This window comes from Ruditapes philippinarum, unplaced genomic scaffold (genome assembly GCF_026571515.1).
Source record: "Ruditapes philippinarum isolate M1 unplaced genomic scaffold, ASM2657151v2 ctg1446_1_1_1_1, whole genome shotgun sequence".
Lineage (NCBI taxonomy): Eukaryota > Metazoa > Mollusca > Bivalvia > Venerida > Veneridae > Ruditapes > Ruditapes philippinarum.
In genome coordinates this window covers 33,841-61,711 of record NW_026855273.1, presented here as the reverse complement: position 1 = coordinate 61,711, position 27,871 = coordinate 33,841, and the positions used below count along the sequence as shown (strand labels likewise).

The 27,871-nt window shown below is 32.2% G+C and overlaps 2 protein-coding genes and 1 non-coding gene across 3 annotated transcripts in view; 2 read left to right on the top strand and 1 right to left on the bottom strand.

Annotated features, from left to right (window-relative positions):
- Positions 1-6,229, bottom strand: part of LOC132742718 (probable E3 ubiquitin-protein ligase HECTD4) — a gene marked incomplete at its 3' end in the record, with an annotated part of 71,229 nt that extends 65,000 nt beyond the window's left edge. The window contains 1 exon segment of the mRNA XM_060731184.1: positions 5,448-6,229. Coding sequence (XP_060587167.1) covers positions 5,448-6,115 — 668 coding nt within the window.
- A 2,683-nt stretch (positions 6,230-8,912) lies between these two features.
- Trnae-cuc (transfer RNA glutamic acid (anticodon CUC)) lies at positions 8,913-8,984 on the top strand. Its single transcript has one exon. It is a non-coding gene; the product is annotated as a tRNA-Glu (tRNA).
- Positions 8,985-10,008: 1,024 nt separating this feature from the next.
- On the top strand, positions 10,009-12,045 carry LOC132742719 (uncharacterized). Its single transcript, XM_060731185.1, has 2 exons — positions 10,009-10,402; positions 11,636-12,045. The coding sequence occupies exons 1-2, from the start codon at positions 10,104-10,106 to the stop codon at positions 11,919-11,921; spliced, it is 585 nt and encodes a 194-aa protein (XP_060587168.1). The 5' UTR covers positions 10,009-10,103; the 3' UTR covers positions 11,922-12,045.
- Positions 12,046-27,871: the final 15,826 nt, after the last annotated feature.

The window sequence follows — 27,871 nt, the reverse complement described above, 5'->3', positions numbered from 1 at the left end:
ATTGTGCATAATTTATGTATTTAGTAATGAAAAATTCAAGCTTGCATATGTTTCAATCTGAAAACTTATTTACTTCACACTGTATCATATCTTTTACAAATATAAATCTTATTATTTAACTAAAGTATTTTGTAAATAATTTCATGTATAGAAAGGTACCGTTGGTATGACAGTTTCTCTTTAATGTTAATGCATTATCAGGAAACAAAGATTCTTTTATTTAATTAGCAATGTTTTTATTTTATTCAAAACATTTCAATGTTCATAATCATTCAAATGTAAGATAAATGGAAGAAAACTAAGTCAACGCAACTTTTCATTGTGAAACGCAAATAGTAAGAAACTCCATAATTGTCGGGTATATTTCTACATTTTTCTCATAATTTGTTCAATTATTTTACATTTATTGTGCTGTACAAAGCATATACTCTTATAAATTTTATTACTTTAAAATAAAACCAAAAAATGTATGAACTATGAGCTTTAAACATCTAGTGTAACATCCGCCCCCCAAAAAATGTAACATCCGTCCCCCTGATACAATTCATTTTTGGGTTATCTGGCAAGAAATATACATAAGGAAGTCCTTTAATTTCTACTGTTTTATAAGAAATGTGTTTGCATATTTGATTTAAAAATGATTTGGTGTACCTATCTTTGTTTTATTTCTCTCTGTTTCTAACATGTTTGAAAATTTCATTTTGTGTGAAAAATACTGAAAATTTGAAAGCAAATATTTTTATATCTAAGATGAATTTTCTGGATTTTTTTTGTAATATTAATCAGAACACATAATATTTTTATAAAATAAAGAGAAATAATACAATTCTTATTATAAACTGTAAGATATTCAGACTTTTAGTATATCTTTGTAACATCCGTCCCCTACCCACACAGTCCGCAAGACATGTAAAATTTTGAAAAAGGTATCCAAAAAGTTATCCTTTCTTTCCAAAAATATTGTTATAGACACCCTAAGGTTCTTAAAAAGAGCAAATATTGCCTTGTATGTTAAACTTTATTTTTTGACTTAGATGCTAACACAATTGGCCCATATACTGTGCAGCAGGCAATTTGTAATTTTATTTTGTAGCACCTAAATGTCGGATTAAAATAGTGATGATGACAACATCCCCATGTGATATTCGTCACGTATTTATACTTTCATTTCCGTTGACATCAAAAAACAACAAAGCAAACAAACAAACAGAAAACATGAAGACTGCAAAATATGTAGACGGGGAAATTACAGTCAATCCTCCCTGGTCACGAGTTTTGGGAAAATTGTAGTTTTTGGGGAACCATCAGACAGTGTTGTATAATGTGGAAGACCGGACGGTGAGTGTTTGCAAAATTTGCAAACTCAAAATAAAATACTCTGGGGTTGAGCACAAATCTTTCGAGAAAACTAAGATTGAAACTTATAAACTGTCATTTTCACAGTTGTTGACCTAATTGTAGATCACTTGTTACTATTTTTTTCACAAGAAAAATCTTTAGTGGTGTATTGTAAGACTGAAATTGTTAAACTGCCATATTTACAGTAGTGGACTTTAGTGTTAGAATAGCTAGTAGATATCAATTTGCTGTTATGGTTTAATTAAAAATACCTTTAATCCTCAAGTAATCAGAAAAGTAAATTGTTAAAAGATCAAAATCGGAAACCAAATTATAACAACAAGTTAAAGAGTTTATTTTTTTGTTATTGTAATAGATTTATATTATATTCGTTATTATGCTGTAAACAAATGGCCAAATTTTTATATACTAACGAGTCTAAAAGTCAGTATCGTGATACGTATCGCATCGCAACATAAGAATATATGCATCGCATTTCTTCAAAGTATGCAATACATATCGTGAATCGCATCGTTTTGAAAAACAAATATCGTGATAAGTATCGTGACAGAAAAAAATGGCAATACACAGCCCTAGTAATTTCATAGTTTTACATCAAGATTAATTTAATTTATTAAAATCACCAGATAAATATGATCATCTTTTGTAATGTGACCTTCAAATTGGCTTCAATGCAAAACAAGTTGTTGACCAAAATTTACACAAGACATTCTTTAAGAGTAAAAGACCGGGAAAAAGCAAGTCAAGAGTTTATTCCACATGGTGATCTCCCTTTGGAAATTTGCATACACCATGAAAATGTTTACAATCAAACTGGAGTCGGCCATTAAAATAATAGTGTTACGGAAGGTAGTGGAACAGGCTTCGCGAAACTGCTGAAAAATTTGCCTGACATTCGGTCAGACAAACTTTCAATTCTTGTCTGACCGAAAGAACTTTTGTCTGACCGAATTTTTCCCACAAATATATGTATATGGTAGTACCTTGGTGTTTTTTTTAAAGACATAACAACTTTTAAAGATTTGCAACACAATTTTATTCCCTTAAATAAAACATTAGTTTATCCAGATTGATGGACTCACAGGCGCTAGTCACATATATTCAAATATTTTACATAACCAGTCTATATATGTATATAAAGATATATAGTATATAGCCCATATAAAACTTTTAAAAGTTTGTTTCAAGCACTTGTGGATGGACTCTGTTTGGAAATCAAAACATTCATGATCAAAGCGGCCATTTTTCCAAATTTTCTCGGCGGGCGCCTGGACTCGTATTCCTTTTGTTTCGCTTTTTTTTTCTTCATTGGATAGTTTACGATTTTTGCCGGGCGTAGCGCCAGCGTAATAATGTAGCAGAGATCTGCCGAGGACGCGATTTTGCGCCATTGGCGCTAAAGCAAGAGCTGTCACAGGAGACAGCGAAGCTCGACTAATAAAATACTGGACGCAGTAAGGAGGACAAAACTATAAAAGAAAAATCAATTATGTATAATTATGTATTAAGTTAGAGTAAAAAAATAACATTTGTTAACATAAATTCCAAGATCAAGGGGAATAATTCTAGAAATAGTCATGCTAGAGTTATGGACCTTGCCACACAACATTTGTGTAATGACAAGAAATATATATTTGAAGTTTTAAGTAGATACCTTAAAAAGAAAAGAAGTCATTATATTTCTTAAAGAAAATCCTAAGTTCAAAGAGAGATAAATCTGTAAATATTGCTTCAAGAGGTATGAACAGTGTCACATAAAATGTAACTGATGATAAGGAATAAGTATTTGAAGTTTGAGTTAGATACCTTTAAAAATAAAAAAGTTAAAATAAAAAATAACATTTTCTAGTAAAAAAATCAAAATTTAGTGGGAGATAATTCTTGCAATATTGGTGCTAGAGTTATGAACCTTGTCAAATAAGATGTGGATGATGATAACGTAAATATATTTGAAGTATGAAGTTGATCCCTTTAGAAATAAATAAGTAACAGTAAAAAATAATATTTTTATGGAAAATTCTAAGTTCAAAGGGAGATAAATCTGAAAATATTGGTGCTAGAGTTATGAACCTTGTCACATAAGATGGGGATGGTGATAACGTAAATATATTTGAAGTATGAGGTTGATCCAATAAGAAATAAAGAAGAAACAGTAAGACATAGTATTTTTTGAGGAAAATTCTAAGTTCAAGGGGAGATAAATCTAAAAATATTGGTGCTAGAGTTATAAACCTTGTCACATAAGATGGGGATGATGATAAGGTACATATATTTGAAGTATGAGGTTGATCCCTTAAGAAATAAAGAAGTATCAGTAAAAAATTGTATTTTTTAAGGAAAATTCTAAGTTCAAGGGGAGATAAATCTGAAGATATTGGTGCTAGAGTTATGAACCTTGTCACATAAGATGTGGTTGATGATAAGGAACATATATTTGAAGTTTGAAGTTGATACCTTAAGAAATGACAAAGTTATAATGAAAAATATTTTACTGCACCAAAACTTTAATCTTAAATCGCCGGGGCGAGTAGGACAGCTCTCCATATACTTCGTATAGTCGAGCTAAAAATGAGAATGGCGCAGGAAAATCGGCAGCAAAGGGTCATGGGCGCATCTAAAATCTGTGCCAGACTTATAAGATTTCTCTGCTGGGTTATTTAGTCATCCAGTCAAAACTGGTACCAACAGCAACATGTTACCCATGCTCCTGTAATTAACGCATATTCTTGAGTTTATCCATTCCCATATAGCTTTTGTCCATGATATCTACTTACCGCATTTCTTCTCATAATCCCTTTCCCACACAGATACTCATTTCTACTACCGTAAATTTAATCCAATAAAACAAACAAACAAATTATACAACTACTTAATATTAAAAATGATTATTGGTAACTGAAAAAGTGTTGCTGTAAGTTACAGTAAAATCTGACAGGTGTTTAACTTGATCAACCCTAAGGTTACTCAAGTTCACGCAAGTTTTGGCTGATGAAGTGTAAAAAAAGATGTATATTTCGTCATCAGGATATTTGACAGGGTGATTAACCAATCAGAGAAACATTGTGCATGACTTTTTTCATGATCAAAAGGTCTGTCGGCAAATGTCTTTGATGTATGCTGTTCACACAGAGGCACACAAGGGGCAATAAAATTCGTCAATATACAGTGGTAAGGGACATTTGGTGCAAAGTAGAAACAATTAAATGGATAATGCACAATATAAGACATTACAAGTAAGAACCAGCAATTATGTGAATAAATTTGCATATCAAATTTTTGAGCAGCTATTTAAAAAATATTTTGCCTGCAATTAATATTAGTTAGCAAGTTACCATGTAGGCATAATTTTTAATTATTGGTTAAGTACTGAATTATAAGTGAACCACTTGTCATAAAATATGATTTAAGTTCAATACCAGGGAAATTCAATTATCTACAAACTTTTTAACAGTTATTTTGGTCAATGTTTACTTATTTTCCCAAGGCCCATACTTTGGTAAAAATGGCCCATCATTTTCAGGCCAAGTGGGCCCAGTTCTTTCAAATTCTTGGCAGATCTCTGATGTAGTAACACCGACATTTTGGTTATTGACAGTCGTTTGTATCGGACACTTATAATGAAACGGCAAATCAAAACTCGTTTTACATTTTTTTATTCAAGGGAGAAAACTCGGTCTTGATCGGTCTTGGATATATCCCGGTATTCGTACCTGACATAAGGTCCGGAACTCAAAAAAAAATATAGGACCGGCCTGATTTTTGCTGGACATGTCCGACGGTCCGGCAACTTTCGCGAAGCCTGGTGGAAATAAAATAGCCATGACGTAGCTTCTAAATGAAATTTTGATGACGTGATTATAAAACATATCATTCATATATGCTTCTTGGAATTTTATTTGGACATGAGAACTGATGGTAAGGGGATTTATCTCAGACCGCATGACTTTTATTCAGCCAGAGGCGACAGACAGACACAAATTGCTTTAAATATCAATCAATCTTGGACAGACATCAGACTACTAATCAAGTTGGTAATAACTTGTCGGACATTTAATAAAAACTCTTATTGTTAAGAAAATATTATCAACCTTGCACAAGCCAGCGCAACCAAAGCAGATGCAATAGTCTTCCTCTGTAGTTTATCTTCAACTTCATAACTATCAGCTGATTCAATTTTTTCTCCTAACCAACTGCATAACAGATTCTCTAAGCCTTTCAAGCAATCACCAGGCTCTTTAGCAAGACTGAGTGGAGAACAATCCTTCAGGCAACCAAGCAATACCCCTGATGTCACACCACACAGGTTAGGGTCAATGCGACTTTGAGACTGCAGAAGAGGCAAAACCAAAAGGACACTGACTCTCGTAGAGAATGATGCCTGCTCTGGTTCTTTCCATAAGCCTTGTTTCTTTAAAAGAGCAATTGTTTCTTCAGTGCAGTTACTTTCTTTTTCACTTTCTTCATCTAAAGAGAGTTGCTTCTGAGCACACCAAAGTCCTCTTAATGCATTTAATCTGTATTCTAAAAGCTTGGCATATGCATTATTATGAGTACCACAAACAGCAAGCAATAAGTCACTCAATTCTGAAGGATTTTTCAAATCAAACGAGATCACTTCATTCTCCGAATCCTGAGCGTTGTTTACATCAGTTGGAAGTTCCACCAAATCTGTTACGCGCATCAAGCCATCGTGCAGAAACAACGTTTCTTCGGTAACAGACAACCATTGGCAATTTTCCTGGGACTGCGAAGCCATAACTTTAGTTTAATTTTGACATAAAGGCTGCATTTCGCTGCGTAATTGTGCTGAAATGTCTAAATTTAGATCTGTCAAATTTCCAGGGTTTGCAAAATCTTCCATTTTGTTTTTTTCCGGTTCGTTTGATTAGATACTAAAATTAACAGAATAACTCGTTCAGTTCTATAAGATTCTATTGATCTTAGTTTATGTTAATTAAATTCATTTGTTATGGTTAAAAACATCACATTGAATAAAAGTGGTTATATATAACATCCTGCTGACCAATTAGTCACCTTCTAGGAATAGTTAAGAATGTTCACGTAATTTAACTCGATTAACTTTACTTTCGGTTCATACTGGAATATTATATACAATATTAGTTTTCTCTAGAGTATGTTCCTGAGTGGTCTAGTGGTTAGGATTCCGCGGTCTACCTTCTTTATACTTAATTTCTGACTTTCTTCTTTCTGTCTAGACCGCGGCGGCCGGGGTTCGAATCCCCGCTCGGGATGACTTTTTTTTTTTTGTTATTTAAAGCTATATTGTTCCCAAACAAACAAATCACAACTAATCACTAACTGAATCCATTAATTGTGGATAACATACCGTTTATAACACCATCCACGAAATGTTAGAAGTTCAAAAATAATAACATCTATATAAAATAAATATATATAATGTAAAATTTATATTTTCTATTTGGATGGCTTACAAGCACACAAACTAAACCAGACCCGAATGATGGTTTATATATTTTATTATATATATGTGTTGCATCCAAGTATACACTCATAAACTCCCAAACATCAAGTTAACCAATAACGATATTTGATATTAAAGGCGTGGCTTATTATATCTTGTAGACTTGCTTACTACATCCTCCTCTATCTTTAGTTTAGAACTCATCAATAAAATCATTAAACTTAAAACATTAGAAATTCAAATGTGCAAAGATATTGTAATAAAAAATATTTTGTTTTCGTATGAAATAAGCTATATAGCAAGTCTATTGTTATAAACTCTTCTCCTTTTTCAGCAGAGTTCATTAACCAATGCGATTTACTCTAATCAGTTTACTAGGCGTCTGTTTCAACGAAATAATGATAAATATAATGTTATTGTTAATTGTCATATCTTTTTCTATTTTTTTGTAATGTCACAAAATATCAGAACAACTCGTTCAGTTCTATAAATTAAGATTCTGTTGATCTTAGTTTATGTTAATCAACTTCATTTGTTATAATTAAAAACATCATTTTGAATCAAAGTGGTTATTATATATAACATCTTGGTGACCAATGTGTTGCATTCGGAACTGCCTCGGCTATTATCTATAACAAGTTTGCTTCTTTAAAAAGAAGCATGCGAGAGGTATTTTTGCTGCTGTAGAAGATTTGTTTAATTTGAAAATATTTGGGGATATTATATGGCATAAAAGACACACAATGAATGGTTATAAATTACAATTATTAAACAAAATAGAATTTATATTATATATTGCAATTAAAGTTTGTTTTACACTTCATCTTTTTTAATGTTTTAAAAGATTATGCCGGGGTAATGGACTTTTTTTCTTGGCGCATTAGGGATACCTTTTCTACAAAAAAATTGTAAAATTACTTAATGTAAATTAAATGATATATATCATTTAAAATTTGTATTTTAAATTCAGTTCCCTTTGTAGAAAAAGTATATAATTATATATAAAAAGTAGTATCAAAATAAAAGTTTCTAGTAAAGTTCAATAAGCAAATTTTCGGTCACTGTTTTGTTAAATATAAGGAAACATTTCCTCTACATTTTCCAAAACGGGTATAAAGTATGATAATCAAACAATTTTAGTCCAGGGTTTGCATAAAAAATGTTTATATCATTTGATTGGAATAAACAGTATATACTGTTATATACTGTTATACTGTTATATACTGTTTATTGGAATAAACAGTATATAAAGCTGCATGCCTCCAACCACAATATTAGAAGAAAATCAAACTTGAGATAAAATGTGTGCCATTTGCGCCAAAAAATCTCCCTTTGCGTTATTTAGACATACCGGTTCAATACACGGTTCACTCGGTCATATAATATGTTTATTTGTTGTTTGTTTCATTGTACGCCTTTTCCCAACAGTATTTTAGTCATATAGGCGGGTAGTTTCCTAACTATGGAGAGTTACACCAGTACAAGACAACATTCCTCAACGCTAAACTAACAAAAAAAGCATCTCTCGGGGATCGAACCCACGCCAGAGAGTTAACTTGATAAAAAGTCATCAACCCTAACCCCACGACCACGGAGGCGGTATATCATGTACAATGTGATATTGTAGCTATAATGTTTACAGTAACTATTTATCAGAACATGAAATAGTATAGAAAACAATACGGTAATCGATTTATACAGTTTAAAAGATTCAACGGAATGAAACATCAACGTAGTGTTAAGTAACGAAAATAAATGATATTTTCCGATTTTTCTATGTACCGATTTGTTCACTTCGATATTAATTTTTCGTTTAAGTTAAGCCGTATTTTGAAACGGGGCATGCGCAAAACAATTTTTGTAGACTGCTCCTAATGATTTTACGCTTAAAATGAGATTCATTCACTGCAATCAGATACGCAAAAATGGATGCCGCCAGCAATCAGTCTGAACACTATGGAGAGGTCTGATGACCTCTCCAATAACGTCCTAAGACTGACGGAAAGGGCCGAGTAGTTGCGATTGCGTGGATAGTTAAGAAAGTTCTCGTGTTTTATAAAAAATAAGATGAATGGAATAAATACGATATTAGTTTTCCTTATATCCATGTTCCCAAGTGGTCTAGTGGTTAGGATTCCGCGCTCTCACCGCGGCGGCCGGGGTTCGATTCCCCGCTTGGGAAGGTTTTTTTTTTTTATTTAAAGCTATATTGTTCCCAAACGAATCACTATTTGAACTCCATTTATTGTGGATAACATACAAAGTTAGAAAAACGAAGTTCAATAATAATAACATTTATATAAAATAAATATATTATAATCGGTTTCCAAAGCAAAATGTAATATCTCATAAAACCATGCGGGTGATTTTTAGGAGAGACCGTGGCAAAATATAGCAAAATATATTTACGTAAATTTAAAATAAGTTTCAATTATGACGACAGCAACACTATAGACCAGAAAGGTGCGCGTGGCATTGATTTGACCTTAAATGTGTTTAACCTTGTTATTTATGCAATAAAATATCCATACAGTAGACTCTACATGTATATTTAAAAAAAATCAGAAAAGAAAGAAAAAAATCTGTATAGATCTATAGAGGATATTCAAGTTTTTTCTATGAATACATGATTTATTTTCATCGAGTGGTATGAAAATAAATATTTCATGAGTGGCGGTAGCCACGACTAAAATATTGTAATTTTCATGCCACAAGATGAAAATAAATCATGTATTTATAGAAAAAACTTGAATTTTCTGTTTATTATATACATTTTTCTCTTCTTTTTTTTTACATTAAAATTTGAAAGACTTTCCCTTAAATTTTGTGTTCTGGCAGAATTTAAAAGAAAGAAAGCAAGATACCAGTGAAAATACGGAAAATATTTTTCACTGCAGTGAAAAATAAATTTTTACAGTGAAAATACGGAAAAGGAAAATACGCATTTTATTTCATCAACATTTCTCAATATTTTATTTCTAAGTATATAATAAAAAAAAAATATTTTTATTTTTTTAAATAGATCTTTATGGATAATCTATTGCATTAATAACAAAGTCTTACACATTTTAGGTCAAATTAATCAATGCCACTAGCACCTTTGATTCGAACTACACGATTCTTTAAGGGAGGCCACTGCGTTACATATTTTTTACTGAACGTGATAGCATGCGTATATGACGTCACTTATTTCGAACATTATTAAAAGTGACGTCATACATACCGGACATGTTATTTTAGTAAGCACGAACAGAGATAGAAGCGTTGCAAGTCTACGGAAACATCAATATAGAAAATTCAAATGGGATGTGGGTCAAGTAAATTGTCTCTCCTTTCAAACAAAAAGGAAGTTACTGAGAAACACACTCCACATTTCAAGCGTCTGAAAAAACTTAAGCAAGAGGACATTTTGCATCTTCATGATGGCTGCGTTGCTCCACATTTTGGAAAGAGTGGCCTTGCTTTCTACGTCCCTGTGGAGGAAAATAACCGTAGTGGTGAAAATAAACGTCATGGCTTCGAGAACAAACCAGCTTTATCGAGTGAGAAGCATGTAGAATGTACTTTGTCGACGTCTCTTCGATCAACAGCAGAAGAAAGGTTGGTAGGCTATAAAGATCTTCTTTGAAAGCTTTATTGTACTCTAGATACTAACGTTACTATAATTCTACCTAATATTGCATGGTCTAGAGCTGGTCTAGAGAACCATGGTCAAGGTTAAAATCTCTGCCAATATAAATCAACCAAACAGTTGATTTTCAGGTTTCGATCAATTCATAAAGTTAATTCAGATATTCATGTAGATTCTGCGTTTTTCATAAACTTGCTGTAATGTATCAAGTTGTATTTTCTGTAATGTGCACAGATCAACATGATTGTTCTAACTAAAGTACAGAAATATGCCTTGAATTCGCCCCTGCCAGCCGTGTCCACCAGAGTCAACACCATGTCTGTGTATATCACAAAGTCTTGTCAAATGTTCGTTAAGAAAAAAAATGGATACTGTATATCTATTTTTAAACATTGAATTGAATATTAATTTAAGTAGATCAATCCCCAAAGTTCTTCAACAACATAGAAAGCTTGAATTATTAAATGGCAGCAGAGTATATCAAACTAGCTCTGTGTAACGAATCATGGCCATCCGAGGGGGGTATGAAAATCATAGCATAGAACTTTAAAAATCAAGAATCATTGAATTCAATTTACTCTACTGCACTGTACTGTAGAGCTAGTTTACGTTATTTAGAAAAGTAGAACATTTTCTTATGTCAGGCTTGAGGGTATAAAATATAAATTTCAGGGATAATGGTCAAGAAACACCTGGATCTATTGAAAATCATATCTAAAAATCAAATATTTCTTTTCTGAGGCAACGTATTTTTGACGGAGGAGCCTGTCAAAAATGTCGAAGGTTCAAAAACTGCATGAGGAAATTTTTGGCAGTACAGTATTGTATCGTATATTTCTAATTAAGTAGGAAAACTGCTGATATTCTGCAGTGTATACATGGTTGTTTTTTTTTCCGGAAATTTATATTTCTGCATACTGTACTGTAGGGGTCAAATTTATTTGTAAAACATTGATACAAATCATAATTAAAATTTTCAAATTTTCTTTTCTACTAAATACTGATCACTTTGGGCGTCCGTGGGCGAGTGAATGAATGGGGTATATAATTAATTTTGTTTTTAAGCCCCCCCCCCCCCCCGCCCCGAAAAAGAAAAAAAAACACACACACATTTTCAGGTCTCTTTCTCGGTATTAAAATATGACAGATAACTGCAAAATAAATGCTTTTTTAAATGTTATTTTTAATACATCATATTTAAGGGAACTTTTAGCGGACATAAAGAAGGAAGAAAAGCTACAAGAAAAGGCGCGTAAAGCGAAAATGGCCGAAGAAAAACGTCTGCTTGTTTTACAGAGAAGAGAGCAAAAGGAGCGAGAAGTTAGAGAGAAATATGAAGCAAAAGTCAAGAAAATGGAGGAAAGAAAACAGGAAGTTCAGAATCGTCTCCGGCCACCAAACTCGAAGGTGCGGTCATATCATGGTGGTGACACTAGTGATATGAAGTCTAAAAACTCGTCCATGTTTGAATTTGGGAGTAGCCATTAAATTTATACGATTAATTGTTAAAAGTAGTGATTAATTGTTATACTTGATAATTTGAAATGGAAACTGCCTTTAATTGTAAATTATAAAGAGAAATAGAAGAAATTATAAACAATTTGAATTACAATACATGTATTTTTTTCTTCAAAATTGAAGGTTGTTTCTTATATTTCGAGTGACACGTAACCTGCGCTGTAGGGGCCTCCGTGGCCGAGTGGTTAAAGTCGCTGATTTGAGATCACAGGTCCCTAACCGCTGTAGGTTCGATCCTCACTAGGGTCGAAATCTTTCATGTGAGGAAGCCATCCAGCTGGCTTACGGAATGTCGGTGGTTCTACCCAGGTGCCCGCCCGTGCCTGAAATAATGCCCGAAGGGGCACCTGGGATCTTCCTCCACCAATAAAGCTGGAAAAAAATCGACGAAAAAATCTCGGCGGGACGCTCTAGGATGGCCCGACTTGAGTGTACTGTCGCCCATATGGGCTTTCCGGCGGCGACCTTAAATAAACGCATTAAAAAAAACCTGCGCTGAAAAAACATTTCTAGCGCATCACTGCAACACCTTTCTAAATCGTTTTTTATGATATTGTTCTCAAATTTCACCAGACGGCCACTTTTTGCACATAATAACAATGAAATCATTCATCGTTATTACGTACTTTTAAATGAACTATCGATGAAATAAAATGCATATATTAAATATATTAAATGTGTGTACATGTATGTTTAATACTAAATTTATTGAACGAGTTGTTTGCGTAATTACATTGTAAAGAAATTAATTTTCACTGCAGTGAAACATATTTTCCGTATCTTAACTGGTGTCTTGCCGCACTGCTTTCTGTGCGGTTCAGTATATTCTTTTTCCCCTATAAATACCGGATTTATAATCATCCAGGTCTTTTTTTCATCTCGTGATATGAAATTTATCGCATTTCACTCATGGCTACCGCCACTCACGAAATATTTTTTTTCATACTACTCGATGAAAATAAATCCCGTATTCATAGACAAAATAAAGAATATCCTGAGTCTGAAAATAGGATGATCAATTTTAAAAATATATAATGAATTCAACTTTCTGCATGAGGAAAATGACGTGAGCGATTAAAAAAAAACCTGCATGGCATACTAATAATTGTAATAACTACAATTTTACGATAGCAATTTTGAAAAATTTCTATGAAAAGTAAATGATTCGGATGATTTTTCGAAAGTAAGCGCGCTATCGGTAAGCACCAGACAACCAACCGGACAGGGCATCCAAAAAATAAAATACTTCTATAAAAACTCTTGAAATTACTTTTAAATGCAGATCTCTGTTGCCCAGCAATTTATTTAAACTTAAAGTAAGAAAACGCTGATCTTTAATTGGAAAGTGCGCAATGGAAGCTATCGGTATAGCTAACGGAAATGAATCGGTAGATACAGAAATGAATGAACTGCCCCCCCCCCCCCCCCCAGGATAATCATTTTAAAAAAAAAAAAACGCTTTTAACTCTGACAAAAGTAAGAGTTTCAATTTAATCATGAGTAATTGTGTTTATTAATCCTTAGAATATCATTTTATTATACAAAATCAAATATATGACATACAAGGGGAATAACCATGACAATTATTGTACAGCGATTTCCAAGAGCTGTTTCCCTTTAGTTTTTAAAGCTATACAACTAAACCACCATTTTAACAAAGCTTACTTAATAAAGTTTGATAGTAAGAACATATTTCTGATAGTGTACACATAAAATCGCTTAAAATCTACAAAAAGGGACTGAATTAATAACATTTTGAGATTGTGTAATACTTTGTTTTTATTGTAATCCCCATTGGAATTTCCACGGCTTTGTAGTTTAAAACATATCTAACAATTGGTACGGATGAGAAATAATTAAATGTACATATTGGGGTTTATTACATATTAATAATTTGTTAATCGCTTCCTATGTAATAATATAATTTTCATTCAAATAATAAGTGGAATTCATCTTCAAGTTTTTGACAAGCGGGGCATAGGAAATTTTACCCATCTACCGGTTTCAACATTGATACTTTTAATCTAACAAATGCTGTCAGGTATATCATAATAATAACGATTTTTTTTAGATAAAAACTATATTCAAATTTTGCAAATATTCTTAAAATGCCAAAACCATACCATTATCGGACCTGTAAATTTATTGTATTGGTGAAGTGATTGAGGAATACACCTGAGTGAAGCACCGATGTATCACTTAAGTTTTATCTTTTATATATCTAGTTATTTTGATAATTTTCAGACCGTTTTTAATTTTCTGTGGTGCTTTCAAATTAATGTCAGTATAAACAATTTGTTGGGCACGGAGTGAAATATAAAAATTGAATAGATACATTGGAATGTAAAAATCAAGACAAGATAATTTCCTAACATTAGATTCATTAAATGTTTTACATTCTATTATAATGCTCATCATTTGCTTATTGACGTGTCACGTGTGATACATCTCTTCGTTACAGGATCACTTGCATGTAGATAAAAATAGTTCATACTGACGAGGAAACTTTGGCATCATTCAAGTAAACATGAGCGATATAATCTTTAACAGGAAACTGATCATAATTAAATCTGGCAAATTGTTTTACACGTGCATTAATTTGTTTCTTGATTCGTATGATATTCGTAAAATCTGTCTAAAGAATGTAATATCTATGTCTAGGAATGTTCATGGACAAACTATTTTTTTCCCGAAATAAGAGTTTTCCATACGAAAAATTGCTTTGTAATTGTACATCAAAATTATATATTTGTATGAATATCTATAAAATAGGGACTTTCCTAATTTAACAGTTTTCCTTGAATTTTTGCACAAGAGAAATGGTGTTGGATATAATTCTACGTATGGACCTGCTAATGCATATCTGCAAGAAAACGTCACGGTTTTATGAATTGGACATTTCGAGACAAATTAAAATTGATTCGTACAAAAAGAATGTATAAAAGTAAAGCATTTCTAGTGAGCTTATGCAGGTAATACGGACACATTTTTGTTTTGAGAATACTTGTAAGCGTAGATGGCAATATGCTTGGTTTTAAGTTGCACTGACACAGTAAAGGTCATATGGCTAATTTCCAGCTTAACTGGTGCCTGTATTATTTCATGCACAAACGGGTGCCTGAGTAGAATCATACACGTTCAGTCAGCAAAATGGATAGCTTCCTCAAATGAAAGAACCGATGCCCACATCGGTTAGGGTCAAATGATACAAAATTAATGCAATCTGACAAATACTAGGCACAATTCTACGATGTTCTTGTTAAATATATCTGTACAAATATTAGATTTAGACAAATGAAGGATGCCTTTGATGGTAGTTGGAGACAAAGTCTATATGTACTTTGCTGTCCTTAAAACGTTAACATGTGAACAAAGTCCTTAGATATAAGTTAAAAACAGTGTTAATTATAATGTTTTAAATCCATATTTTTACGTATTTCACATCAAAATTGTTGGTAATTTACGTGAATAATATGATTATACTTATTTCATATGTCAAAGTAAAAGGGAATGGTACTGCAGTGCACATAATAATTACATTTACCAATTTCTTATAAAACTTATGACACAGATGAAGATATAACACACATTTTATCCGCTTCTTGGTAATAGATGTTATTTTTAATAATGAACGTCACACAATTTTTCTCTTCTCAAAATCCATAAACATTGATCGGTATATTTAAAAGTTACATAAATTACCATTTTAATAAGCGTAACTGATTAACTATATCATGATATTTAAACGTCCCGGTTGAATGAACAAACGTTCGCGTGCCAATCTGTTTGACACTTGCCGCCTGACCAATCCAGTTATTCAAAGGAGTGTACAATACAAATTGTGTAATATTATGTAATACAGGGGTAATAAAATTTTATCTTTAACACCCTGCTGTTTCAATTTAAATTACTGATGGAAAAGTCGTCTAATGATACCTTAAACAAAGACACGTGTGTGCCCTTTTTGACCATTGAATTATTACTCCCGCACATTTTCGTAGATCTGTTAAAAAATAAATTCACGTTTTCAGTACTTACCGCCTTAAGTCATCCCAGTTTTAATATTTTTTGGGTGACATAACATGAAATCGCATCTATTAAAGCCTTAAAGTACGATAAACTGTAGACATCATTATTGCTTTTTGCCCTACGCAGAATGCGCATGTGCGAAATGCAACATTCGTTGCTATGGAAAATCGTATTGTAAAAAGGTCTGTACAACATTCGTGCATACAGGATCGGTGTATTACGTAAGGTATTTCAGTACTTCAAAACATGCGTGGCTGAACTTTAATTTAAAATATGAGTGACATTTAGAAATCAGAAAGTACAGAAAAATTGGATGATACTCGTAATTAAACTGACACCAGAGACGTTGCTAATCAAAATAAATATCAATAAGTGTTGCTTGATGTTTTATAGCATCTGAATATTTTGGAGCGTAATGCTTGTTTCAATTTTTTAAGCAGTATTTTTGCAGTATCATTGTTGTATCAATGTGAAAAGGGAAGACCTGTTGAATCGATTGTTACAATAAGATTAAATTGCCGAAAAAACTTTCACGTTTGTTTTAGTCTTTTCAGGAAATATATTATATATAGAATGTGCAATATCTCCCACTCGCCTTACCTCTGACTGAAAGCAGAATTCAATTTTCATATTAAACCTGAAATATTTAAATCACTGATTCTGACGGATCAAAAAAGAAACACTTGCTTTAAGCTTTTATTTCTGACATAGAAGTTTTTCATTAACCTCAGGAAATTTGAAACCCCCATGCAGGATTTTCGGAATTAAGTTTTATTTTTTTTATCTTTGCAAGTTTAATTTAAATTATAAAACGAGAATAAACATCAGCACATTTGAAAATCTCTTTTCCCTAAAGGCCTCAACAGACGGTAGGATTTTGAAGTACAACACCAATTAAAACTAAGATGTACAGACAAATCTTAATGTGTAAAGGCTACTATTTCTTGATTTCGGAAACCTTTATGTCGAGATGTAAGGGATAGGACATGTTCTATTTTGAAAATCTTGTCGTACCGATTTTTACAGACCTCCCACAATGACAAGTAACAGATAAGCAAATTATCTCCTGATAATGGATGTAATGAATGAAATTCCAGAACAATTAGGGCTAAAAGGTAAACAAAGTAGTAAGATGGGGTAAAAATGATGTTGAAAAACTCTTCAGGAGACCCAAAGTTGTGTTGTGTTCGAATCCCAAATTATTCCGAAAATGATTATGTCACGGTATTGAGTTGTTCTCTATAATTACATGAATTTGGGGAGGGGAGGTAGTTTGTAGGCGGCCACATAGCTTAGTCAGTAGAGCCGCAGTACGGTATTCCGAGGGTCCCGGTTTGAGTCTCGGTCAGGCTTCACATTAAAATATATATATATATATATATATATATATATATATATATATATATATATATATATATATATTTTTTTTTTTTTTTTTTAATGTGAAGCCTGACCGAGGGTCCCGGTTTGAGTCTCGGTCAGGCTTCACATTAAAAATATATATATATATTTTTTTTTTTAATGTGAAGCCTGACCGAGGGTCCCGGTTTGAGTCTCGGTCAGGCTTCACATTAAAATATATATATATATATATATATATTTTTTTTTAATGTGAAGCCTGACCGAGGCGGTTTGAGTCTCGGTCAGGCTTCACATTAAAATATATATATATATATATATATTTTTTTTTTTTTAATGGAGGTGTTTCAATCATTACTCATGGAGAAAAAAAGTATTAAGTGAGTAAAGTATTTAAAGGATCAATGTAAAGGGATCCTTTTCAGGGGAAACCTCATGCAGAAGATTCTTACAGTATAGAATTACCGTCTGAATGCAAGTGTTGTATAGCTTTGAAAATTGTACATCTTATCTCTAATTAGTGCTGTACAACTAAATCCTACCGTCTGTTGATGCCTTAAGGGTGTGTTACACGGTGAAGGAATTTTGTCTAAAAGTTTTTTTTGGATGAAGCACACGATAATAAAGACAAATATATTAACTAAAAATTCTATTAATTTTATTTTCATGTGATAAGAATATATTATTACAAATCATACATACATTTTATTGTACGACTATGTTGACTGAGTTATATGCAGTTATTTTATAATAACATAATATTTGATTCGATGTTCATTGTAATACTCTTTTGAAAGTACACCATTTACATCATCGAAAGCTGACACTTAAGAGGTTATATAAACATATTTTTCCTGAACGAGCTGATTTAACAACTTTTTGAGACGTTTTCGAAAGTTTTTATATAGACATATATGCAAAATTAAAACTGTTCAATAATATTCTAACAACATGCCAGGTTTTAAGAAATTCTGCATGTCTACATGAACACTCCCGAAAACGTCCTTAAGGGGTTCATAGTTGAGTTTCTCATAAATGAAAGCAATAAAGTTGTTCGTAGTGTTTTATCAAACAATTTCTAATAGGGGGCTCGTATTTAATAATAATAAATTCCATTTGTAATAATTTGTTTTGAAATAAAGTGACTGTAATTTGAATAAAAGTGCACAAAACGTGTTCAAATAGACATATTGCATTGCGTCATTTTGTCAGTTTATAGTAAAGGGCACCCTAAGTCTAAGAAATGAATACAATTTCCATACTATTTCATGTTGTAAAAGGTAAATGTTGAATGTAAAATAATTTGTGGTTAAGTGTAAACAAAGTGATATTGAATACTCTAACAATGTAGCTGCAATTATTGCTGCAAACACGTAAAAGAAGCAAAGGATGGGGCGTGAGGGATGTTGCACTTATTCAGTATCCTTCATGTACAGACTCAATCAAACCGAGTCTGCAATTCTTATGTAATTTTGTTGTGATTAATGCTTCCGAGGGATCACTTTGTTTCCAGATTTTTATACTTCACAACAGCATGTGTCGAGTATTGTGTGGCAGCTGTAAAACGTTGCCCCGTACTTCACTTCAGTGTTGTTATATTTTTCTGGTCCTTCGGGATCATTGATGCCAGCACTATTAAGTGTTGAGAATTGAGTACCGCTCAAGCCGGTGCTAGGGGGCGTGAGGGATGTTGCACTTATTCAGTATCCTTTATGTACAGACCCAATCAAACCGAGTCTGCAATTCTTATGTAATTTTGTTGTGAGTAATGCTTCCGAGGGATCACTTTGTTTCCAGATTTTTTTAGCTTTATTGCCAATTAATAACTTTCTTGAAACTGTAACGGGGTATCAATAATATTGAACTGAGCTTTATGTGTCATTAACAATTCTCTTTTACAGATTGTCATTTATGAATAGTGTCATTCAATTATATAACATTTCGCTTGTACGAAAGTTCTATCATAAAATGCACCATAAAAGTATTTACACATTTGGTTTTTGGTAATTGGTATAAATAAAGTGAATTCATATTTTGCAAGAAAGTCAAAGTACTACTTTTGGTGCATTTTGCTATCCTTAGGACACGCTGTTACACGTTCATTGCTATTTCCCTCAATTGTTAAATATCTTACTCTAAAATACAGTATTTAAACTTGATCAAATAAGTTTTCAGCCTTTTGTATGCTTGTGATTTCTATGCAAATCTGTGTATGACAATTACATGAATAAATTATTCTCCAATGAATTGGTTTGACAAAAAGTTTAGATAAGACTGAATAATTTTTAGGAATATTTAAGAGCAGTATCTCATCAGTGAGTACATTAAATTTTCTAAAAAGATTATGGCGTTTAAACAAGCAATTAGAATCGTTCACTCTGAGAATGCAATCATCGTCAATAAAAAATCATCGCATCACAATATTATATAATCATTTTGTTATCATACAAATATACAATAATGGTAAATATGCCATTAATTATTTAAAGAAAATTACATGTTTAATCCATGTACGGTATATGACTTTTTACTTATAAATTTAATTTTTAAAAGCTCCATTTTAGTGTTTATATTTTCCTCTGGTACTTTTGAGTAGCTGTCTTCTTTAATTTTATTGTCAAAGATTGAAAACAGCAAAAGCTGAGGATAGGGGCCAGCAAGGGGTGACATGAGAAAAGTTGCATTTTCCTTAATTCCTTATGAGCAGAGCAATAAGGCCGATTCCATAAATTTTAAATATTTTTGTGTTTTGTTTTCATTGGGTATTGATGGGTCTTTTCTTTCCAGAATTGTCACATGTTTCGTCTCCTTAATCTGATACCTTAATGGCCGATTGAAACCTGATAATTTTGTATGAATATTCAACGGGAAAGTCTCATGAAATGAAAGAATCGATGACCTACATTAGTTGATGTTATTTCCTAATTGTTGTTCTGGGACACGCATAGCTCAATGTCGTGTATGCTTCATTATAAGTTGAAGAATATGTATTGAAATGTCATTGTATTTTGTAACAAATAAAACCATGCTGTTATATCGGAGACAATGTTTTCATTATATGACATTTCACATTAAAGTACTATATGAGCCGCGTCACGACAAAACCAACATAATGGGTTTGCGACCAGCATGGATCCAGACCAGCCTGCGCATCCGCGCAGTCTGATCAGGATCTATGCTGTTCGCTAACAGTTTCTGTACTTGTAATAGAGTTGGTAAGCGAACAGCATGTATCCTGATCCGACTGCGAACGTTTTCGAAAATAAAAATACCAAGTATATCAAACGAGCAAAAATTATGTTCTAGAAATAGTAAATTTAAATGTTTTACAGGATCATTGATTTCAGTACATTTAGTACAGAATATTGACTTTTACTTTTGCCTGTACGAGATGGCATGACGAATATCATACTTCTCAATGACTCACAAACACCGTGTCTATAATTTTTGTTTTGCCATTCTCTCCATGGATCTCCCCGTTTAACTGGTTTTACTTTATGTTTTAAATGTAATTTGTTAATCAGCAAAATATCAAAAGGTGAAGCGTAAAACACATAGGGATATTTCTAACTCCTATATAATCACATACACACAGTATTTCAGATTTCGTTTTACGGACAATCATTTAGACTCCATGATAACTGCATTTGTATATTTCATGAAATTAAGAATCTTTCAAAATATAATGAATGTAGTTGAAACTTTTATGAATAAAAGTCATGATTAGAGGACTATTTTCCGTCAAACAGGTTCGATGAAATACGCCGACAATGTGCAAATGCACTCAAAGAAAGATGTGGGAGGTATTTAGCTTCTCTTTTCTTCAAACATGTAATTAGTCTAGATATAAATTTGTGCTTAAAGAGATTTCTTTACAACTGGCTATTAACATTTTACACCAGACAGTTAATCAAATTATTAAATAATTAAGCAAGAAACATTATAACGAAAAGCGCCTTTACAAATTCGTGCTATTACCACATCGTTATAATTACTACATGTTGAGCAATTTTCTGAAGCAACGTAATTAAGATAGTAGATTGATAAAAAGCGGGAATGAATACCAACATTTTTCTGTTTTGTATCCATTGCAGATAATGAAATAGTCCCTACGAAGGGTAATTGGTTATTTGCAACTTCTTTGTCAATGAAACATTACCATGATCTGAAAGCAAATGTACCACCGTAATAAGCGTATTTTTCTCAATGCTATCCTGTATGATATTAAATGACAATGTTAAAATTAGTATTTAAGGTGGTTGTTCTTCTATTTTCTTCTATATTGTACAAACAGATTCAGTCATATATTTTACCTGTGATGCATTTGTTACAGCAACAAACACGATATACAATGATTACAATGTTCAGTGAACAGATTTCTTAATAACTTCCTTACATTGATGTTAAAATGGCCGTTCTGGTATTTTGTCGTAATTACCTGTTACAGTATATGCAACAGCCTCTTTTGCCGAATGGTTAAGACTACATGCCCCTCGCAGTATGTAGTGGATTCAAATTCCGTAAGGGACCTTGAATTCCCTCAAGCTCAAGTAAGATTGTTGCATGTCAACAAATCTGTATCCTATAAATAAGGATTTTAACTCCGAGAATGCAATCGTCGTAAATTAAGGATTGTGAAAACCACATAAACTGGTGCATGTTAATGATTGTAAACTGCATTAGCTGGGGACGTATTTGCACTTCCCATTGTTAACAGTCTCAATAAAAGTGGATCTATGTTTTCGTACTATTTGTTTTTGTCTTCATTACTGTGAAGGAGAGTATTCCTTTCAGAAATTGTCACATGTTACGTCTCTTCAATAATATAAATTAATGGCCGATTGAAACCCGATAATTTGAAATGAATATTCAATAGGATACGACAAGAAAGCTTCGTGGTTAGAAAGAATCAATGACGTACATTTACTGTTGTAATTTAAAAGGTCGTTGATCTGGGACACGCATAGCTCAATGTCGCGTGAGACTATAATCAAGTGAAATCTTTGCATTAAAATGTCATGACATTTTGCATCAAATAAAATTCTGCTTTTATGTCGAAGCAATGCATTCCAAATATGGCATTGAAATCCAAATAATATCAAACCCTGTGCGATGAATCAGTTACATATTGCATTGCATTGATAGTGTCTCGTGTAAGACATCTCCAATCCCTTACAGACGTGGCTGATTTTCAAGAATAGTAACAAATTCAGCTGAAACTGTTATGAAATCTTGATACATTATACATTATTCGTGTATTTTTATTTCAGTTTTTGTGTATTGTTTTGTCCTTGTAGTTCATATAATAAAAATAACCTGAATTTGTTCGAGGAGAATTCACGAGCTCGATATTGAGGCGTGTTTTGGAAGCAGACCACCAACTGAGCATCAATTCCTTATTGACCTATATAAGTTAAGGTGTTAATCACCTTGTTGAGATTAATAGTTATCTTTGTCTGGTATTGTTTAATCTGAGAAAATCAGCATTTGATATCATTAACTATTCTTGATCACATTCTGATGGCTACAAATACAAGTTAAATCTTATTTAAAATACAATTTTAAAACAATAATTGAATAATGGGTATTGCAATGAATTAATAGATAGATAATCAAATGAATAAATAAACGTTTTCGATTATAAAATTCTTAATAAAGAAATACAGAATATATTTCACGAGCTAAAATTTAAGTCAACCGAGGGATCATAAATTAGAATAGTATAATGGATTGTTGATTCTTACGCATTTTGTACTGAATATTGACCAATGACTATGACTTACGCTGGCGATAGGTGAGAAATATAACACTTTAACTCCGAGTAGAACCGAATCTTCAATTTTTGCTTTTATTGCCCTCGACGAATCTTCCCATTCATGTGGTTTTCCTTGAAATTCAAAACGTTTGAACATACTATGAATAGAAGTCAGGTGTAAACACCTTTTTCTTCAGGTTCGATCAAGTACGCGGAAGATGTGCAATTGCACTCAAAGTAAATAGCTTAAAAAAGATGTGGGAGGTATTGCGGTCTTATTATTTCTTCATAACTAGTCTAGAAATATTTGCTGACAGTGAATACTTTTAAACGGGCAATTGTTATTTAACATCAGAAAGTTAATCAAATTATAAAATCATTAAGCAAGGAACATTATAACATAGAACTCGTTAACAAGTTCATACTTTTAACATCGCTATAATAACTATCTGTTGTTTTTTACAAACAATTTAGTTGAGATCGTAATTAGATATAAAGCGTGAATGAATACTAAATTTACTTTCTCTGTTTTGTATCTATTAAAGATGTTGGTTTACTCCTTAGGAGGAATGTTTATTTGGTTATTTCCAACTTCTTTGTTGTTATTGTAGTACAGACATGACTAAAATAGTACCTGTTTCACCGTAATTATTAGCGTGTATTGTCTCTTAAAAGTCTCATAAATTTTATTCTGTATGATACAGAGGGTATGTAAGTTACATTTGTAAACATTATTTGGAATGTTTAATTCAATTCCATATACTTGTTATGTTTTATAAAGAGGTAATGCTTTTATTTTTAAAGCTTTTTCATTTGTAAATACGAATAGAATTATACTTAATGGTAATTAATACTTAATGTTAATTAATACTTAATACATAATGTATATAGTTTGCACTTCTTCTTTGTCTAGACGAAAGCTTGTGGAATAGTATTGTCATAAATTTCATAGGGAGATACATGGAAATATTTGTGTTATTTGTTTATTTTGACAGTAGTCTCAATATTACTATGCTATTATTTGTTTTGAATATATAAATACATGGCTCTAGGATTTTGCAGTTCTTAAATATTTATCTTTTGTAAATGAACATAGCGAACGGTATCGAGTTGTGTTGTAAGACATACTTTTAGCATTATTTTCTTTAATAACTAGAAAAAACATGATTTTCCAAAGTTTTTGTTATTTATTTTTTTAATAACATAGAACATTGAGGAATTTCTAATAATCCTAAATCGTTTGGGGTCTTAGGCTTACTTTAATCAACATTACAAAACACATGATAATTTAAATCATACTATAGATATTATACTTAAGATAAATAGATATTTGAAACATAGTCTTATATTGACTGTTTAGATTTCAGTTATTTTTTTTATTCTCTTCTTCATATTTGATGATGTAACTGTGTTTTGATGTCATTTGTTTTAGCTGATTATCATGACTCATTATAATTAAAACAACAATATTTTTAAAAGAATATAGATCTATAGCCTACTTTTATAATAAGTTTCTTCACTTATATATACATATATATTTTCTTTTTTGTATATTTCAACTAATCAAATCCTAGTAACAGGTATTTTGTTTTATTCTTAATTTATATCTTTCTGTTTAGCTGATATATAAGCTACATGTTATGAAATTCTTCTCCTGAGTGTTACGTTTATATATGAATTACATGTAGAATTACTAGCATCACTATGTATTACCATGTAGGATTATCTGTACGGTTTGATACAGATGCAAACAGCATAAACAGATAGTTAAACACAATCTAAAGAGAACAAACTCACACATTACCCTAATGTCTATTTAAATTTCCACATTAAACTTTTCAAAATTCTACCAGTAATAAATGACTTAATTCTGAACACTTTTAATAAACAAAATGCCGCAATGTAATCTCATAATTTTCCGCAGTAAAAAGTAAAGTATCTCTATATTGTTGTGAACAATGATCACTATTTCAAGAACAAAATTAACATAAAGCTCAATACCTATAACTCATTATTAATACTATTTAACCAAACAATACTTTACTAAATACTATATATATATACAAATATGAACGTGTTTTTTTTTGTGTATGTACGTATGCGTGTGATGTGCATTTTTGAACGGCGCGCGCGGGCATTGTGTGCGTGCGTGTGTGCGTGCATGCGTGCGTGTGTGTTTGTGTGTGTGTGATTGCGCGTGTTTGCGTGTGTGTCGTGAGTTGGTGCGTGTGTGCGTGCGTGCGTGTGTGTGTGTGAGTAAGTGTTTGTGTGAAAACGACACATCATGCATAATTATAATCCAAGATAGATAAATTACAAACATAACAAACATAACTTTAGCCAATTTTATCCACCCATTCTTCAGTAACAGGGACATGTTTCTCTCATCCTTGCATTTTCCTTCCTCTTATTTCCTTCTATACTTTCCTTTTACCTTTCTTATCTCATTAAATGTTTCACTTTTTTGTCAAAGAATTCGGTATTGCTTCTAAAAACGGCATCTATGTAAACATTACTATGTCCATGATGGTTATATTTCTCTTTCTGTCATTTATTTCATCAATAACATAAATATGATAAACTAAACACACTCACCATCATGGGTTCGTACAAATATTTCGTTTTTTTTCCACTTTTCACACATATTATCTTTCTGTTGGGCGTAAGTACTCTGTCACACTCGAACATTTGCTCTTTACACATTGAGATCATGAGATCCTCAAATATTAAGGTCAAAATACACCTGCCTCTAAAGAAATTTACTTTCAACCACTCACGCGTATATGATAATAAATGCTTTACATACAATGCATTGATATTTACTTCTCTTATGACTCTTTGTACATGGCTCGCCATTCTTTTGTTACAATCTGGAGACATCCATGAAAACCCTGGCCCTGTTTCCACAAGTTCTACTGAATATGACGTTCTTTCGAGTTTTCAGATATCATCTTTCCTTAGTCCATTTAAATGTTCAAAGTGTACGAAATAAACTTGACCTGCTCTTTACTGAACTCAAAGAATTGACATATTCGCTTTCTCGGAAACATGGCTTAACGACTCGGTATCGTCTGAGGACCTCTTGCTTTTGTCATTTCATAAACCCGAAAGGAAATATCGTACATTTGATTCTCATGGTGGAGTTATGTTATATGTTAAAAGCAACTTGCATTATAAAAGGAGATATGATTTAGAACTAAACTGTGTAGAAAATATTTGGATAGAGCTCAGACTCGAAAATAACAAACGTGTCCTGATCGGTCTTTTCTATCGCGCTCCTAACTCCAACACACTTTACAATAATGATATTGAAGACTCTATCTCATTAGCTGTTGACACGGATATTAATGATATCATTGTTACAGGCGATTTTAACTATGACGCATTTAATACTAACACAAATAGAAAAATTCTTTCAATTTGTCAACAATTCAATATGGAAAAATAATTGAAGAATCAACTCACTTCACAGAATCGAGTCAGTCATTGATCGATCTCATTTTTGTTTTCAAATAAAATACTATTATCAAATCTGGAGTAGGCGAACACATCCTTGACCAAGAACAGCGTTACCATGTTCCAGTTTTTTTGTCTTTTTAAATTCCGTAAACCAAAACAACAATGCTTTCAACGCACTATATGGGAATACAATTCGTGGTGATTACGTCAAGCTTCGAAATGATTTTAACAGTTTCCAATGGGAAGAATGTTTCGATTTCAATATCAGTAAATACGCAGACAACGTTTCAAATCAAATTTTAATAATCTCTAAATATAATATACCAAATAAGGATATATATGTAAGACCTCTAGATGCCCCATGGATAACAAATACTATCAGGTCAAATATTCGTAGACGTAAACGATTGTACAGAAAAGCCAAATTAACTCAATCCAATATGCACTGGGTGAAATTTAAAACAATTAAGAAATCAAATAGTATCTCAGATTAAAGAGGCGAAAAGCTATTTAGTACTCTAAATTATGGGACAAACTAAAACAGGAATCGTTATCTTCAAAAGACTGGTGGAAAATATTAAAATCTTTTATCTCACCTACACAGACAACGTCAATTCCCCCATTACAAAATCAAAACACCCAGGAAATTGTATTCTCTGAAGACCAAAAGGCAAACCTATTGAACGAGTATTTCTTAAATCAAACCTATATTGATAATTCTGACTCAAATGTCCTGACCTAGGTCCACAAACAACGTCCACTGTTATTAACGATCTTTTACTAACTGCATCTGAAACTGAAGATATTCTTAAATCTCTTAAAGTCGACAAAGCATCTGGACCAGATGGTATTAGTTTAAAAAATTTTGCGTGAAGCCGCAAAAGAACTCTCTTTTCCTTTAACTAATCTGTTTAATCAGTCTCTATCTTGCTGTAAAGTACCAGCTTCTTGGAAGGAAGCCCATGTTACTGCTATCTTTAAAAAAAGGTGATGCATCTCTCCCTTCTAATTATAGACCAATTTCACTGCTCAACACTATGGAAAAAGTTTTTTGAACGACTGATCTTTAAGCATTTATTTAATCATTTGAACGCGAATAGAATTCTTACGCCTGTGCAATCTGGGTTTATACCCGGGGATTCAACTGTAAATCAACTTGTTTATATTTATGACATACTTTGCAAAGCACTTGATGACGGTCTCGAAGCTCGAGTTATATTCTTCGACATAAGCAAGGCATTCGATAAAGTCTGGCACAAAGGCATTCTCTGTAAATTAAAATATTATGGTGTATCTGGAAAAATATTTGAATGGTTTC